Source organism: Colobus angolensis, unplaced genomic scaffold, assembly GCF_000951035.1.
Source record: "Colobus angolensis palliatus isolate OR3802 unplaced genomic scaffold, Cang.pa_1.0 Scaffold94, whole genome shotgun sequence".
In the NCBI taxonomy this organism is placed as follows: Eukaryota; Metazoa; Chordata; class Mammalia; order Primates; family Cercopithecidae; genus Colobus; species Colobus angolensis.
Genome location: NW_012123376.1, coordinates 2,715,105 through 2,732,695, shown reverse-complemented (window position 1 = coordinate 2,732,695; position 17,591 = coordinate 2,715,105). Strand labels below are relative to the sequence as shown.

Below are 17,591 nucleotides of genomic sequence, written 5' to 3'. Positions count from 1 at the left end.
TACATATGTAACAAGTTGGGTGCACACCAACATGGCACAAGTATACATATGTAACAAACCTGCACGTTGTGCATATGTACCCTAGAACTTAAATAAAAAAAAAAAAAAAGAAAGAAATATGGCTAGTAAGGCTAAGGAACTAAGTTGTTAATTTTATTAATTTTAATGAATTTAAATAGGCGCATCTTATGAAATGACACAAATGTACAATCCGCACTCACCACACCTTTAGTAACTGCTTGTGACCCTATCCTAGGCGGACTTGGGAACTCTGAGACCAACATCTGGAAGATTCATGTACTTGGTTTCCTCTGATAATCAACAACGTCTTTTAAGAGTCAAATTTCTCTTAACTGGTTTCCTTCAACATGCCTCAGTTAATACTCTATACCTTATGCCTTTTGTAGTTAGGCAAAAGCCATGCCCTAACAGCTAAAAGACTCAGATCTGTTACTAGTCAGATCTTTGGGAAGACTCCTTTTATGCACTTTTAATTGCCTAAAAAATGAGGAGGCTGAATTAAATAATTTCTAAAATTTAAAGTGCAAGGAGGACATAATCTCCATTTATTTAAACCTCTGAAACCCAATGTCCAATCTGGAAACTTATTTCTAATTAAAATTAGAAACAATTTACAGAAGTCTTAGGGAGTTCTTGCCTTCCTGGAATTTCTTCAGTATCTTTAACTCAAACACAATTTTTTAACACAACAAATTACAAGGATGGAACTCTTGACCAACCATCGGTCCAGAATCAAGTTGCTAACACTTAAAAGGAAGCTAGAGGCTGGGCACAGTGGCTCACACCTGTAATCCCAACACTTTGGGAGGCCTAGGTGGGTAGATCACCTGAGGTCACGAGTTCAAGACCAGCCTAGCCAACAAGGCAAAACTCCATCTCTACTAAAAATACAAAAATTAGCTGGTGATGGGCACCTGTAATCCCAGCTACTCGGGAGGCTGAGACAGGAGAATCACTCAAATTCGGGAGGTGGAGGTTACAGTGAGCCGAGATTGTGCCACTGCACTCCAGCGTGGGTGACAGAGTAAAACTCCGTTTCAAATAAATAAATAAATGAATGAATGAATGGAAGCTAGAAGAAACAGGAGTCTCTATTCACCCTTTTAAATAATTCATTATTGCCTATGATCAAACAATGTAAAGAGTATAAAAATTATCTTAATACTATGAAAAACAAAATATACCCTTTCTCAATCCTTCTTTTCTTCAGAATTTTGGCTAGTTTATTCAGTCCACGGAGACTAGTGGTAATATCATCATTCATGTTTGCTGAATCAATTCTCAACTGAGCTTCAGCATAAGTCAGAGATGCCTAAAAAAGAAATTGTATGTTATATAATTCTTGTAAATGATAGAAAAATGGTTTTCAATATGTCCTCCTACTTTAACTACATAAAATCCATGATTTCAGAAAACCTAAAATCGGTAACGAAACAGAAATTCTTAGCTTTGATACTACACATTTATGATTTCTGGTTCATTAATTCTTATCTGAGGCATTATACAACATAAACAAACATATTTTAAAAGGTAAAATGGCAATGTTGTTAGCAAATAAACATTAAACTTTACTTGTATATTCCAGTTACTGTATAAATACCCAGATAATGCTAAAACATAAAGGTTAGATGGATTCTTCCTCTGATAACAAATGCGAAATCCTTTCCAGATGATTATTATTCTCCCGCAAATAATTAAGACTACAGGAGGTGAGACATCATGTTTTGCAGGAAATCTAATAAATACCCAAATTAAGTATGTAAAAACCAGACAAATCATAGTAGAAAATAGTTAAATCCCCAACGATAAACAATGCAGATATACAAATAACTGCTTCTGTTCCTATTTCTCTCAGAGAAATCCACCATTTTTTTTTTTTTTTTCCTCTTGCTTAAAGAGTAGCTTCATAAGTGAAAAGAAGAAAGAGCATAACAGAGTTAGATAACGCAGGTCCGGTCAGATTCCTGGGATAGCCAACTCATCTACTAAGAGTTTCCCCTCTGAAAGAGGTTTTATGTTATGTGTTCACTAGGTTTGTTTTCTTATCATTTTGTTATACTGACCAAGTCTTATACTGGTTATACTGACCAAGTCTTAAAAGAACTAAAAGTCTTAAAGAACTAAAAGTCATTCTTACCAAGTACAAACTGTGATGGCTTAAATAATTCACACATCACTCTTTATCAGTCTAACAGTTTTCTTTGCAACCACTAGTTAGCAGAATAGCAAGGATGCCAAAGGGCCAGAAAAAACAGGTTAAGTTTGGAAAACAGATCATTCGAAGATAAGGGGCTTGGCAAACCTTGAAGAAAGATGTAGGGCAAAATAAGAGAGAACATAAAGGATTCTTGGGAGAAGTACAAAAAAAAAGGAAAAGGACAAGAAAGACAACCTGGCTCCATTCCGAAGAAACAAGATCTCAGGCTAGTTCTACTGAAATCCAACAGTGACTTAAATATCATTTCTGTGAGAAAATGTGAAGAAAGAAGCAGTATACCTGCTAACTTTTAAAACACTATCCATTTATAAGTAGGAACAGCTTCAATTACTAAGGTTCTTGACTTAAGGCATAAAACCACCAGTTGGTCTTCTCAAGTATATATACTTTGTAAGTTTCTGAATATAGGACAACTGCAACATGAACTAATTTCTGAATCACATTAAAAATTAAGCAGATAACTGGACAAAAAAAAAAACCCTCTTAATTTTGCTATAACAATGCCCCCATTCTATCCTGAGGGCACAGACCTAGCACTTGTTTTTCTGCCTAGAAAGACTCTTCCCCACCACCGACTCAAACTGAAATACATTTATTTGTACCCACTTTACATGTTCAAAAGAGCATCCAGCTTGATTGAAAAATTCTCAAGAAGTGGGCAGCAATCTCAAATTTAGGTGATGGCACCGGGGCTGGGGCTGGTTACTGTGGCCTGGTATTAGCTGGGTCAAGAAAGCTGGCAATAAGACTCTGGTGGCCTGTTCTACATTCTTCTCCGAGAGTAGGTAGCAAAGAGCCAAATGAGTTTTAGTGTAAATTTAAGTGCATCTGTATGTGTGTAAGCACGTGCCTGCAGCTGTGGTTACACACATACTTTTTTAGACCATGTTTATATCACAGGCATTTATACATTTATATGTATATGTTTTTTCTATTTTAGGTTAAGTAAATATAAACTATTATACATAACATCCCTTTTCAAATATATATTTTTACATATGTGTATATATACATATACACAAATCTTTTAAAAATTTAACTTTATTTAGTTTTCAAAAAAGTACCAAAAAGTTTAAAAATTAGAGATTAGTAGCCATGAAACGAACCTTTGAATTAATAACACTTTTGGTAAACTTCGTTTTTAAGATTTCAGCGTTGTGATTCATTTCCCAAATACATGAAAATGCCAGCCTATGAAGGAAAATATAGAGTATTTGTTAATGGGAATTGGGTTAAAGTAGTAAATACAATGTCTTTAAGGAAAAAAAAACATGCAGAAATACCTGTCAACATCACATTTTAAGGAACACAAGTTAGAGCTAAGCAACTCTGGAACCATGTCAATCCTCTGCAAAAGATAAAAATAGAACCACAGATTACTTAGCTATATCCATACATTTATTTGAGGTTCTATTCTCAAATAATATTAATTAAACAAGGAAAGAAAAGTGTTCTGGTTTTTATAAATAGGATAATTGAGAAAAGGTCAAATAAAAGGAATGTTTCTATAAAAGTACTTACACAAAATTGTTAAAGGAAAGCTATAAAGGAAAATTGGACTTCATGCCAATTAATCTAAGTTTAAGTCCTCTATACTAACAACCCAGCTGTCCTCTGAAAGTTTTAAATCTCTGGTCTGTGTAAGTTTATACTTGATAACTGACACTCTATGACTGGACCTTTCTCCAATGCTTAATACAAACTACAAGGTGTTTTTAAAATACCAAAAAAAGAAAAGAGAAACTAAACTTTTATGGAAATAAAGTATAAAGAAGAACTTCGACAATAAATCACTAAGAGACTAAGTTTAACCTTCCCCTTGACTTTCCTAATACTTTGTTATTTGAACCACTTGGTAACAAAAATTTTCTATATATTTAGTGATTTAAAGCCATCTTATTCCATGTATTTTTCTTAGCTAATTCATGGCTGTTTAAAAAGCCTTAGGTGTCCATGACTGCTAAATTTTTAAATTCAATACATTTACCTTTTCACAAAGATACACAGTTGTTCCTCTTCTGGCTGATTCTTGATCCAAGGCATTTCCTGGCCTAATAAAATGGCTCACATCAGCAATATGAACACCAACCTTAAAAAGATAAAAATAAAAGGATGTCAATATGCTTGATTGGGTAAATGTACCTAATGGGAGTTTCAGTAAGATAAAGTTTAGCTAAATTCAAAAAAGACTCAGTCACCTCTGCCATTTCAACTTCTGACACATGGCCAATAGTCTGCAGCTATAATTATACTTCACAAGAGTAATTAACAAGCAAATTCTATTCTAGGTCAAAAGAAAATGAACTCAGAACAGAACTACATTGAGGTAAGGACATTATTACATATTTATACCTCCAAATTTCCATTTTCAAGTTCTCTACAATGTAGAGCATCGTCTATATCAGTACATCCTGGTGGATCTACACTACAAATACACAGATGTCTCAGGTCTTCTCGGTTTTTCATGTCCTAGAAGACATGAAATTATAAACAAATAAATTATTTCCAAAGCACAACTACAACATATTAATAGCTCTTGTGAAATCAGTAATACTTATACAAAAAACAATTTAGCTGTATTTTCTTGATGACAACCACATCTCTTTTTCCTGCACTGGAGCAGAGAGACACCACATATGATTTGTAACTAATGGTTTCCTTCCCTTTGAAATATTTAACATATGCAAGTGTCTGCCCCATAGACAAACTTACCTTTCAATGAAGAAGCAAACAACTTCTTCTGTAATTCCTAAAAATGCTAGACCCAACAAAATGCAGGAAAAGAGGGCCCGTGGTGTCTACATATTTAAAAACACATACAGAAATTAAACAAAATTAGGGAGGATATAATTTATAAAGTCACTACAAATTACTTTCAAGTTACCTTTTCAGTAATGCTCCAGGGCATCTTTGGCAGAAAACTAAGAACAGCCTGTGAAAAAGGCTGGTGGGGAACATCGTGTTCAAGTAACAGAACTTCTGTTTCAGTCTCCTTCTCTCCAACATCGCCTAAATTTCTCACAAAGTGTCCCTGAAACCAAGAGGCATTGTTAGAAATGCGTATTTTACAGCAAATTTACATCTTATCATATAAATTCTTCAGCATTTACATATCATCTCAGTATTCCTAAATATTCCCAAAACGACTTCTGAAAAATGACCCTTTGGTATATTAGATAAGACTTCTCAACTGATTTACGATGGAAACTTCGTAAGGGTCCAGCTCTTACATTCTAAAGCATCTATTTCTCATTAACGTTCAAATTTAAAATGTGCTTCCAATATAATCTTTTCAAAATTTGTTGATTAGAATCTGTATAGAACTCAGTTTTCATAGCCATGCTTAATAAAAGTCATTGGTTTAAAAATTTACATAAAAGAGGCCAGGCACAGTGGCTAACACCTGTAATCTCAGCATTTTGGGAGGCTAAGGTGGGCGGATCATTTGAGGCCAGTTCAAGACCAGCCTGGCCAACAGGACGAAACCCCATCTCCACTAAAAATTAGCTGGGCACAGTAGCGCACACCTGTAGTCCCAGCTAATTGAGAGGCTGAGACACAAGAATCACTTGAACCTGGGAGGTGGAGGGTGCAGTGGGCCGAGATCACGCCACTGCACTCCAGCCGGGACAACAGGGTGAGACTCTCTCTCAAAAAGAAGAAATTTACATAAAAGTAACCAAATGATTTACACTGGAATTTCATAAAATTAATTTTCAAAGTAAATATGCTACTTACCAGGTCACTTTGTGAAATATCTCTAAATTTCAGTACAAATCCTACATAAAAGTGATTCCATTTTTATTAAAAGCAGAAATACTATTCACAAAATTTTAATTAAACATCCCCAAATAAAATTAATACTTTACGCTTACATTTGGATATCTGGAATTTCTAGGCCAACCATCAATAGCAACAATAATTCTCCGTCCTTCTAATGTAGAAGCCTGTCTGGTTTCTATGCGAATTCGAGGGATTCTCTTATCAGCAGGTGTAAAGAGATGTCTTCTTGACTAGCAAAAATTAGGAATAAAGATTTTACACAAAAAACATCTGAGGAAGGAGGCAAAAGAAAGGCTATAAGTTCTACTAAATGTTTATCTTTTTTTTATTACACAGTAAATGCTCTCTACTCACCTCCTTAATGTCAGACTTGGAAAGCATGCCACAATATGGTCTCCAATTCCTTTTTATTATTCCTACAACTCTGCCTGTAGGCTTCAACATTTTCTCACTTACAGCAGTCTTAAGCTGAGATATAAAAATAATAATGTTCAGTTATATTCCTCTAAATATTATCAGGCAATTTCCTTTCAAAATCAAAATACATACATGGATACTAATCCATTCAGGCAGTAAATTACGACATAAGACTACAGAATGTTGATGTTTCAAAATTCTAGACAAGAACATGCCAAACCAAACCAGACATTCTCTCTTGATAATAAAGCACTACAACACAATCAAAAAGCAAAAACAAATAAATAAATATAACTGAATACACATGTTAGAACTCAACACTTTTCAGGATTAACATGAGGACTTACTGACTAAAATACACACACAGGTCTGGGAATTAGACCAGGCTTTGAGTACTAGTTTGCATAAATTAGCTATGTGGTATGGTGACTAGTTCCCTTTGGACCTTTATTTGTTCATTCTAAAGATTCTTCCTTATACAAAATAAAAACCCAAATAAAGAGTGTCTCCATTAGAAATAACAAAAGTTCCTATGGTATTTCACTTCTTAACACTATCCAAAGGCCTGGACTCTCCATGGATAATTACACAATGAGACTCCAGAGGAATGAATATAAATGATGGAAAAAGAAGAATACAAAAACTATTACATGTATTCCAACTATTTATATTACTGTAATTATAAAATACAGAAATAAATAGGTCATATCAAGTAGACTTAGCTTACATCGTAAGAAATAACTGAAAGTATTCTCTTCATAATAAATATGGTACCAGATAAGTTGCCCAAATATAATGGCCCAGAAGTACATCTATTATGTTAAGGGAATTTCACCTAAAGCATTTCTAAAACATTTCCTAAAACATTACTTAAAGCATTTCAGAAAATTTTAAATTTGTATTTACTTAAACCTCACTAAGTCAAATAACATACTTGAATGTCACAGATTTTCAGTTTCATACTTGTATTAACTCATACTCGTATTAACAGTCTGTTTGCACTTAAACCCATTTATTTGAGCAAATTAAGACAATAAAACTACATAGAAGAGAAGAAAAAAACATGTGTATGACATGTGTTAAATATACAAAACTATAATTTTATGCATTAAATCTGAAAGCAATGAAACCTGTTGTCTTCCAAAGCTGACATATTAATAATACAAAGCTACACAGACAAAAAAAATTCCTGCTTAGATTCATACCATTCGTTCTCTCTCTTCTTCTTTCTCCACATCTTCTTCATTTTGACCTTCATCTTGTAAAACAACAGAAGATGGTGCTACCCACTGACTCTTGGGGAGAAGCTCCACAGCCACAATATCTTCGTGAACAGCTCTGTTTAAATGTTTCAGTCCCTGTAAGATTATCTGTTTGAAACAACAGAGGGCATGAGCCCAAATATTTTTAATGGCAATATATTAAAGGGAAGATCATCTAACAGATATTTACATACATACATTCTGAATGCCTCTATGGAATCTCTATTCCTCCTTTATAGATTTTCTTTCTCTATTGTGTCCCTAATTTCACAACCTTAATTTCTCAATATCAGGTAGAAAAAACGTAAGTCAGAATATACAGCTTGTGTTCATGGCTCCATCATAACTTACGCTAGTACCAAGAGACTTTGGAAAAATTATTTATGCTCTCTAAATCTCAAGGTCCTGATTGGTCAAATAAGAGTACGCTACCTAGTTTTTTATAGGTTGGGTTGAACATTAAATGAAATGCCATGTGCAAAGATTTAAAAAACTACCTGACAAATCATGAGCACTGTTAAAAAAAAAAAAAAAAAGAAAGAAAAAAGTTACTATTTGCTTTAAAGAATGTGAAGCCTCATATATTACGCAAATAGTATTTACCATTAACTGGTCATAATATATAAAATAGCATCTTTATTTTAGTGTATAAGAAATTTATTTATATACTTGCCTCTTTATTTTCTTCATTGTCACCATGAATCCATACTGTAGCTTCTAAGTAATTTTCCCTGCTGGCTCTAAATGTTCCTTGAAGGTATGTACCAGATTTTATGCCTTGCTGTAGCTTACTTAAGGGAAGATGCTCTGAAAATATTATTTTTCCACTTTCTATTTCATTCTATGAAATAAGCAAACCAAAAGATGCCGCTATAAGTCTTCTGTTCACTCAATACACAACTATTATTAATATCAGGGAATTTTTGAAATCTACATTATGGTATACACAACTCTGAATAGGAGAAAATATAGTAGCTTTTCTCATAGGCCAGTGCTAATAAAAACAGCTTTCTATGACGAAGTATTCATTTTGTGATCTCTAATATGGTAGCCACTAGACACAAGTTTCTCTTGGGCACTTGAAAGATAGATAGTACCACCAAGAAACTGAATTTTTAATACATATTAAATTTAAACAGTCACATATAACTAAGTGGCTACATATTAGGGCAATACTTAATCTGTATTTCAAAAATCAAACTCAACTTTTAACTTCTCATTTCCTTTTGGTTTCATAAAGTATCATAAAAGTAAGAAGGAATGACAGAAATGTAAAGATTGGATTTACATATAATGTCCTATCACTTAAAACCTATTTCTATAACAAGGGCTACCATTTATACTTACCATACCTATGTGCCAGGCACTGAGATGAAAATTGTATTAATGCCACAGTTATCATCTTATTTGATCCTTACAACAATATTATGAAGTCATTATTGCTAAACATTACATATTTATACATAAGAAAATGAAGGCTCAGAATTTAATTATTCCCTTAGCACTCCTTCTCACATCAGCTATTGCAATGACTCCTTTACTCACTTCTCTGCCTCTAATCTTTCCTGGATAAAATGCATAATCTTACACACTGACACGAGAGTGGTCTTACAAATAAATACCATTTCTGATCATTCTCTTTTGCTCCACCAATCCACATTCATATACCCTTGCTTTTTCTTAGCCTGATATATAAGAAAGGGATCTCAGAATCCTTTCCTCTTCATAGCAGCCCTTCTGAGAGATCTTTTTAAATCAACTGAAAAATTACTAACCTACAGAATAAGTTATAGGTCTTTACTATCTGGACACTCCCCTCCCTCTTCTTTCTCTGCCTGCAGTGCCTGCCATTTCTTTACTTGTCAACAGCTACTCTTTATTCACAAATCAGCCATGGATTCCATTCATTTTTTCCTCAACCAAACAGTGCTACCACGTACCAGGCCCTACTCAGGTTAATGGGAATATATCTGTTTTAGGAAGCTGTCTTTTAGGAATGGCATTTCAATAAGCCTATGACATCCACTCTTGTTTATAACACAACTATTCCAAATCCACCTTACCCATCGACATTCCAATTTTTAAATTTGGTATCTCTGTGCCTAATATTCCAAAGTGGCTATTTTAATATTTTTACTTTTCAAAAACAAAACAAAACAAAAACATACCACTTCTTCAGACAAACAAGCAAGACGATCTATGAGTTCAGGGTTAGCAGTTAGGCTCTTTACATATTCTTCACCTGAAAAAATAAGTTTATGTTGTTTTTGATAGTATAGTATTTTTTCCTTAGATACGAAAAAGATGGATAGTCCTGTTTGCAACAGTATACATGTCATTCTTTCATTCATTAAGAGACAGTCTCATGCTGTCTCTCAGGCTGGAGTGCAGCAGTGCAATGACACATCACTACAGCCTAGAATCCCTGGGCTCAAGCTATCTTCATGCCTTAGCCTCCTGAGTAGCTGGGACTATAGTTACACACTACCATGCATGGCTCTCTCTTTTTTTTTTCTGTAGAGACATAGTCTCCCTATGTTGCCCAGGCTGGTCTTGAACTCCTGGTCTCAAGCAAGCCTCTTGCCCTGACCTCCCAAAGTGTTGGGATTATGGCACTTGGCCTCAATTTATTTAAGAAACAAAACCCAAAAATCTGTTGATGTGATCATGCCTAAGCTGAGGCAGGCGTTCCAGTGTATTTATGAGATTTCATCGCTAAACCAGTTGCAAATACTGAGGTGAAAACTAACAGCCACTGGGCACCACAACATATTTAGCTTAAAAACTATGTGAAATTTAAAAATACAAAAATATCACATGAAGTTACATAGGACTACAAAAATACTAAATAGTAAAGTGAACATCTGACTATAGGTCTGATGATGATTTTTACATGTATTTGCAAACATGCACTAAGTACTTCTACATTTAGACTTACAAGTGAAAGCTGGTATTCCTTCTTCTACAGCTTTCTCTTTGTTTTTCCTGTCATTTGTTATGAAGATAACTTGCAGGTGGTTGTCTGCTGACATTTTCTTCAAATGTTCGTTGTACCATTTTGCTGCTACTCGAATAGCTCTATCATTCCTGTCATTAGCATTTTCTCCCTGCTCTTGTTCTACATAGGTTTCTCTAAATGGAAAGGAAAGAAAAAAAACGAAATAAAAGGAAATCAGTAGACACAAGGATATGTGAAAACTCTTAGCACATACATGCTTAACCACTAAATCAGAAAAAGTCAATGGTATATCTTTTCTCTGGAATGTATTCAGATGTACACCTCAGAGAAGAAATTAAGATTCCTATAATTAAGTTTTTAAGAAACAATTTTCTCGGAAAAGAAGAAAATTATGTCATTAATGGGACAAGAAAAAGGCTAACAGAATTTTTTTTCCTAAAAAGAAAAATTCAAGATCAGAATTTATACTTCAGGTTGAGACACTAAATAATAGTTTGTTGAGATAAATTATAATACAATTTCACAGGTCTGATAATCAGATTTCACTCAAACTGTAGGTTAATAGCAATTCCTAAAAGCTACAAATAGTATAAGTAGATCATTTATAATCAGAATTCTACAGTCATTAATAAATAATGCATGTAAATTATTCATGGTAAACACTAATAGCTGAAGCTATGTAGAGACTGAAAAGCCAGGTATATTAATAGATATTACATATTTCTTCTATCTAAACTCCCAAATGTCAACACATTCATCTATTTCTTTAAATCTGTTCATCAAAGCCAGCTTTAAGTACAACAGCAAAGTTCACTATAATAGCTTCCAGTACTTAATGGTAATAGATTCAATTTTATAATCTGATCGATTTATATTAATAGTTTTAGAATTATTTTATTCCTCATCGTTGAATGCACTTGCTAATGCTTTTTTTTTTTTTTTTTGAAACAGAATCTTGCTCTGCAGCTCAGGCTGGAGTGCAGTGGCATGACCTCAGCTTACTGCAACCTCTACCTCCGGGTTCAAGCGATCCTCCCAAATCAGCCTCGCAAGCAGCTGGGACTAGAGGCATGTACCACCACAACCAGCTAATTTGGCTAGGCTGGTCTGGAACTCCTGGCCTCAAGTGATCTGTCCATCTCAACCTCCCAAAGTGCCAGGATTACAGACATAAGCCACCATGCCCAGCTGCTAATGCTTAAAGCTTATCAGTGAAAGACAGAGTCATAAATTTTTGAATTGGTTTCAAACGTGGGTCTTTCTGCACTGAAAAATAAGTGACGTTCCTATTTCTGGATCTCAAGGAGGTACAATAACAATAAGAAGCCTACAAGGGCTTTACAAGGACATTGAAGTTTGAGATATAAGAATCAAGAAAGTTGAGAAATTAAGGTTTTTAAAAATGTGCATAATCTGATGGAATTTCATTACCAGAATCCTACACACTAATCCAATGGTTCTCAATTCAGTGAATTCGCCCCCCAGTGCATTCTGCATCATTACAACTGAGTGGTGGGGTGGTGGTGGGGGTAAGGGGTGGTGATTCGGCCAAAGAGGCTAGGAACACTGTTAAACATACTACAATGTATAAAACAGCCTTCCCACCACAAAAAAAAAAAAAAAAATTCAGTTCAAAATATCTATAATGCCAAGATTGAGAAGCCCTGATCTAATCCAATAAAAGTACCATAAATACCCATCATAGATTATTTATGTAATATAACATAATAGGCAATATCTTATTTTCTGAGACCACACACTGAATTCAAAGGTCTTGAATCTAAAAGCACAACAAAGAATTCTATTCTTGGCCAGGCGCGGTGGCTCATGCCTGTAATCCCAGCACTTTGGGAGGCTGAGGTGGGCAGATCACGAGGTCAGGAATTCGAGACCAGCCTGACCAACATGGTGAAACCCTGTCTCTACTAAAAATACAAAAATTAGCCGGGCATAGTGGTACGTGCCTGTAATCCCAGCTACTCAGGAGGCTGAGGCAGGAGAAACGCTTGAACTTGGGAGGCGGAGGTTGCAGTGAGCCGAGATCATGCCACCGCACTCCAGCCTAGGCGGCAGAGTGAGACTGCATCTCAAAAAAAAAGAAACAAAGAATTATACTCCTTAACCTAATCTTGCTCAATGTAATCAGCTGCAAAGTATTAAACTTTTCAAAAGACCATTAAGAATAAATCTACTTTCTATTTTTAAACAAAATAGAAACTTCACAAACTCATACATTTTATTACCCTGTTGTTCACATCATATGGCATTCCAGGAACTTACGCAAATCTTATCTTCCAAGATTCTATGGTCCAACTCAAGCTAAAACCAATTCAAAATGAAAACATTTTGGAAATAAAATTACCTACTGTAGTCTAGAAGTCAGCAGGCCTTGGTTTTAGGCTTGAGCCTATCAATGCCTGTGGGACCTCAGAGAGATTCACTTAGCATTATCTTCTGCACAGCGATGTAAGAATCAAATAGGGTATGAAATCTATCACTTATCTACTGACAGTGTCACAAATTACTCACAGGAACCCTCTTCCCAATTTAGTTAATCCTGTGGTTTTCTGATATTTAACTTAGCAATATTCCTCCTACCTATGGTGCTCATTAGTGAAAGTATAGAAATGCTTCTCTTGGTTATTAGTCACATCTCGGATACGTTTATATACGGGGGCACTGCGATTTCTCACTTCTTGAAGAACTGTTTGTAGCACAATTACATTCCTGATGGCAGGGTCCTCAAGAACATCAATCTTAAAAAAAGAAAGTAAGTTAATTTTTCCTATATTCATTTGTAAGTAGCCTCCGTCAAACACAAAATCCTCTTTTATGTTGGGCATAAATACTTTGTTTTAAAAACACTGAGTAAGTTAAGCCAAGAAGCTATTTGGCCATAGAAAACAATAGTCACTAAATCCTTCAGCTCTATTTAAAAAGCACACTTAAACAGACCAATCACAAGACTTCGTAGAATTAAGGGTATTAATAAAGAAATACGTTGGCCCACATAGTTTTTGTTCGTAGGCACTTACAAGCTGCCTGGGAGTCGCAGATTGGAGGCCACAGAAGCCCAGGTCCCCGGCCTCCAGGCACTTACAATCTAAGGCAGAAGAGACACCAGGAGTTAGAAAAATAACGTGTCTAAAATACGACTCCAAAAACTACATTTTTTAAAGCGCAAGGAAAAGAACCTCGGCCTGGAGAATAGGCAGCTTGGGTCCCCAGGGGGTTTCCCTTCCCCTAGATATGAGACACTGCCAAAGACCCTCCTCCCTGAGCCTCAGTTTCCCTACGTGTCATACCCCCTTGTCCCGGTGGGGCCTCGCTGTCCGCGGTTCGCCCGCCCACGCACCTGGTGCAGTAACACATTAGTGTCAGGCAGCAAGTAGTGCGGCTGCGGGCAGAGGCTGCTCGCCCGGTCCTTGGGCTGCCGCTCCAGGGCCGGCCCCTCGTGCGCCCCGCCACACGCTGCGCACCCGCGCGCACCGCAGCCGATGTCGTCTCGCAGGTAGTGCTCGCGCACGATCTTCATCACGCCGCCCGCCCGGGTCTTTTTTAAGAACATCTTGGACTTGAGCATCTTGCCTCGCCGCGCAGAATCCTAACCCTAGCAGTGCTCCAGCAAAAGGCTTCAAGCTGGGACACAACTATGCCTCATCCAGAGGTTCTCCCTTTTCCGTTCCTGGATATTAGTAACACTTCTCGCGGGAAAATGTCGAGGCAAACGTTGATTGGCTCTCTGACGGCCGCGGGGATTGGGCGAGAGTGAGGAGGGGCGGCAAAGCAAGGCGAGGAGCCATTTCCGCCCGTAGCCTAGGCGGGGCTCGCTTCTGGACTCCACCTCCCATCGTGTATTGCTTTCCGCGCCTCGGAACATCCGGGAGAGCTGACTTCCGGCGGCTTGTGGGAGTGCTCTTTCTATCTTCCTTACGGGTGCGGAGATGGTTGTCTTGGTTACTGGTCCTAACGGTCCCCTGCCCTGAAATCCCTTGTTGAGGGCCTGCAACCTTGAGCTTGCGACTGGAGACGCCTTTGGTCCCTCGAAGTATCTGCACTGGCGGCTGGTCAAGCGTTCAGTGTGGAGTAATTGACTCTTTCGAGGTAACTTGCGACTGTCATCCGTTTGCCGCGTGGGGCAAGGAATCCCCCGACCTGCCAAGTTTGGGGCTTAATTTTCACGCTGAGTGTGTAGGCAGTCCCCGTTTCGGGTCCTTTGTAATCGAGGAGAGGATTTGTCTTTGAATTCACTTTCTCTTGCCCATTTCCCTTCAAAAACGAGGGAGCCCGATCTTAGTATAGTTCTCGCTGTTTCCACTCCAAACACCTTTCCTTATCATTCAGTTTAGAAAAACCGAAATATTTAATAGCATAATTTGTTATATCATGAGGTATTAAAACAAGGTAGTTGCTAACATTCTTATGAAAGAGTAAGAAGTTATATTTAGAATTTCTTTAACTTTTCTTATACCCTGTTGTTTTCATTCTGCTATCTATAAAAAATGTTTTTGTCTCCCTGTTTTCCCTATTTAAAAAACTTTCGGTGATGACTCATTGCCTGTAGAATAAAATCCAACCGTATTTTGACATATAAGGCCCTCCAGTCTTGATCGTTAAGGAGGGCTGTGTGTGTGTGTGTGTTTTAGGGCGGGGGGGAATGGAAGGAGTAACTATTCCAAAACTTGGCTTTGTTTTTTTTACTTCCACTCACGTATCGTTAATAACTGCATGATTTCTCCTCTTTACTATGCCTGTCCAAGTTTTTCAAGAGTCTAAGTGCTACCTCCGTGTAACCTTTCCCTGACCAACTCAGTCGTGATTTCTGTTATCTTTGAGCATGTGTTGCTTTTAGTAGTGCCATTCTTGATTATGATGGGCTTTTTTCTTCATCTTGTACATTTCTTTGTTTTGTCCAAATAAGATTCCTCCCCCCAGGAACTGTCGTTTTTTGTTTGTTTTGTTTCTTTAAAGTTCCTCGAAGACTGAGTTCGTAGTAGGAATTAATGTGTTTGATTTGAGCACTAACTTACTGCAATAATCTGTTCTAGATTAGGGGTGCACTAAATTGCCTAATATTTATTTAAGGAATCCTTAGTCTCTCTTCAATATGGTCCATGATTTCTGCAGTTAATTTTTAAGTTAATGTTGTGTTTTTAACCTACAGAATATTAAAATCGAATTAGAGAAGAAAACTGATCCATAATAATAAAAATGTCTCGAAAAATTTCAAAGGAGTCAAAAAAAGTGAACATCTCTAGTTCTCTAGAATCTGAAGATATTAGTTTAGAAACAACAGTTCCTACGGATGATATTTCCTCATCAGAAGAGCGAGAGGGTAAAGTCAAAATCACCAGGCAGCTAATTGAACGAAAAGAACTACTTCATAACATTCAGTTACTAAAAATTGAGCTATCCCAGAAAACTATGATGATCGACAATTTGAAAGTGGATTATCTTACAAAGGTAAGATCAGGTTTAAATTTTGTTTTCTGTATGCTTTATTGTCTTCAAATAGCAGGTAAGTAAGAATTAAATACACACAAACATTATCTGAACTTGAAATGATACATTTATATTTCTTGACAAGTATAGCCTTTAAATAATTTTGGTATTCATAGAAGTAGAGAGTAGAATGGTGGTTACCAAGGGCTGACGTGGTTGGGGTAAAGGAGGATTGGGGAGATGTTGGTCAAAGGATACATTATTACAGTTGAATAGGAGGAATATATTCAAGAAATCTATTGTACCGCATGGTGACTATAGTTAATGACATTGTAATCTTGAAAAACACAGCAGATGTTAAGTGTTCTCATTACTAAGATAACTATGTGAGGTAAAACATTTGTTAATTCGCTAGAGTTAACCATTTCACAATGTACATATATTTCAAAACATTATGTTGTACCTGACAAATACAGTTTTATCTGTCAGTTGGATCACCTGAGGTCAGCAGTTTGAGACCAACCTGGCCAACATTGTGAAACCCCAGCTCTACTGAAAAAAAAAAAAAAAAAAAAGAAAGCCAGCTGTGATGGCAGGTGTCTGTAATCCCAGCCACTCAGGAGTCTGAGGCGATAGGCTGAGGCAGGAGAATCGCTTGAACCCGGGAGGTGGAGTTTGCAGTGAGCCACGATCGCGCCGCTGCACTTCAGCCTGGGCAACAGAGCAAGACTCTGTCTCAAAAACTAATAATAATAATAATAATAATGGAGGCCAGGTGCGGTAGCCAACACCTGTAATCCCAGCACTTTGGATGCTGAGGCCAGTGGATTGCTGTCAAGCTCGGGAGTTCGAGACCACCCTGGGCAACATGGTGAGATCACCTTGCTATTAAAAAAAATAAAATAAAATAAAATAGCCCTGCGTGGTGGTGCTCCACCTATGGGCCCCGCTACTCCCGAGACTGAGGCAGGAGAATCACTTGAATCCAGGGGCAGAGATTGCAGAGAGCTGAGGTCGTGTCACTGCACTCCAGCTTGAGTGACAGAGCAAGACCCTAGCTCAAAATGATAATAATAATAATTTGAATATTGAAATATGGAATGATTTAAAGGTAGATATGGATGAATTACTTTTGTAGACTCAGTTTTAAAAATCTAGCACATATGAGGTTTATTTTCTCTTTTTTTTTTTTTTTTTTCTTTTGAGACAGTCTTGCTCCTTTGTCCAGGCTGGAGTGCAGTGGTGCAGTCTTGGCTCATTGCAACCTCTGCCTCTTGGGTTCAAGCAATTCTCCTGCCTCAGCCTCCCACATAGCTGGGATTACAGGTGCTCACCACCACGCCTGGCTAATTTTTTGTGTGTTTTTAGTAGGGATGGGGTTTCACCATGTTGGTCAGGCTGGTCTTGAACTCCTGGTCTCAAGCAAGCCTCTTGCCCTGACCTCCCAAAGTGTTGGGATTATGGCACCTGGCCTCAATTTATTTAAGAA

The 17,591-nt window shown here is 36.9% G+C and overlaps 2 protein-coding genes across 3 annotated transcripts in view; one reads left to right on the top strand and one right to left on the bottom strand.

The window, feature by feature from the left end:
- DIS3 (DIS3 exosome endoribonuclease and 3'-5' exoribonuclease) overlaps positions 1-14,613 on the bottom strand; it is a 27,327-nt gene extending 12,714 nt beyond the window's left edge. Inside the window, exons 1-14 of one of the 2 annotated variants that reach the window (XM_011932157.1) lie at positions 14,016-14,613; positions 13,696-13,763; positions 10,640-10,833; positions 9,870-9,943; positions 8,375-8,542; positions 7,645-7,809; positions 6,377-6,490; positions 6,115-6,252; positions 5,124-5,270; positions 4,592-4,708; positions 4,227-4,328; positions 3,523-3,587; positions 3,346-3,430; positions 1,206-1,333 (exon numbers count right to left, since the gene is read on the bottom strand). In XM_011932157.1, coding sequence (XP_011787547.1) covers positions 1,206-1,333; positions 3,346-3,430; positions 3,523-3,587; positions 4,227-4,328; positions 4,592-4,708; positions 5,124-5,270; positions 6,115-6,252; positions 6,377-6,490; positions 7,645-7,809; positions 8,375-8,542; positions 9,870-9,943; positions 10,640-10,833; positions 13,696-13,763; positions 14,016-14,243 — 1,793 coding nt within the window. In that variant the 5' untranslated portion in view covers positions 14,244-14,613. Of the gene's footprint in view, positions 1-1,205; positions 1,334-3,345; positions 3,431-3,522; positions 3,588-4,226; positions 4,329-4,591; positions 4,709-5,123; positions 5,271-6,114; positions 6,253-6,376; positions 6,491-7,644; positions 7,810-8,374; positions 8,543-9,869; positions 9,944-10,639; positions 10,834-13,258; positions 13,417-13,695; positions 13,764-14,015 lie in introns of both variants that reach the window. The other variant, XM_011932156.1, reaches the window with a different exon arrangement.
- Positions 14,472-17,591, top strand: part of PIBF1 (progesterone immunomodulatory binding factor 1) — a 266,063-nt gene continuing 262,943 nt past the window's right edge. The window contains exons 1-2 of the mRNA XM_011932158.1: positions 14,472-14,764; positions 15,825-16,123. Coding sequence (XP_011787548.1) covers positions 15,872-16,123 — 252 coding nt within the window. The 5' untranslated portion in view covers positions 14,472-14,764; positions 15,825-15,871. The remainder of the gene's footprint in view (positions 14,765-15,824; positions 16,124-17,591) is intronic.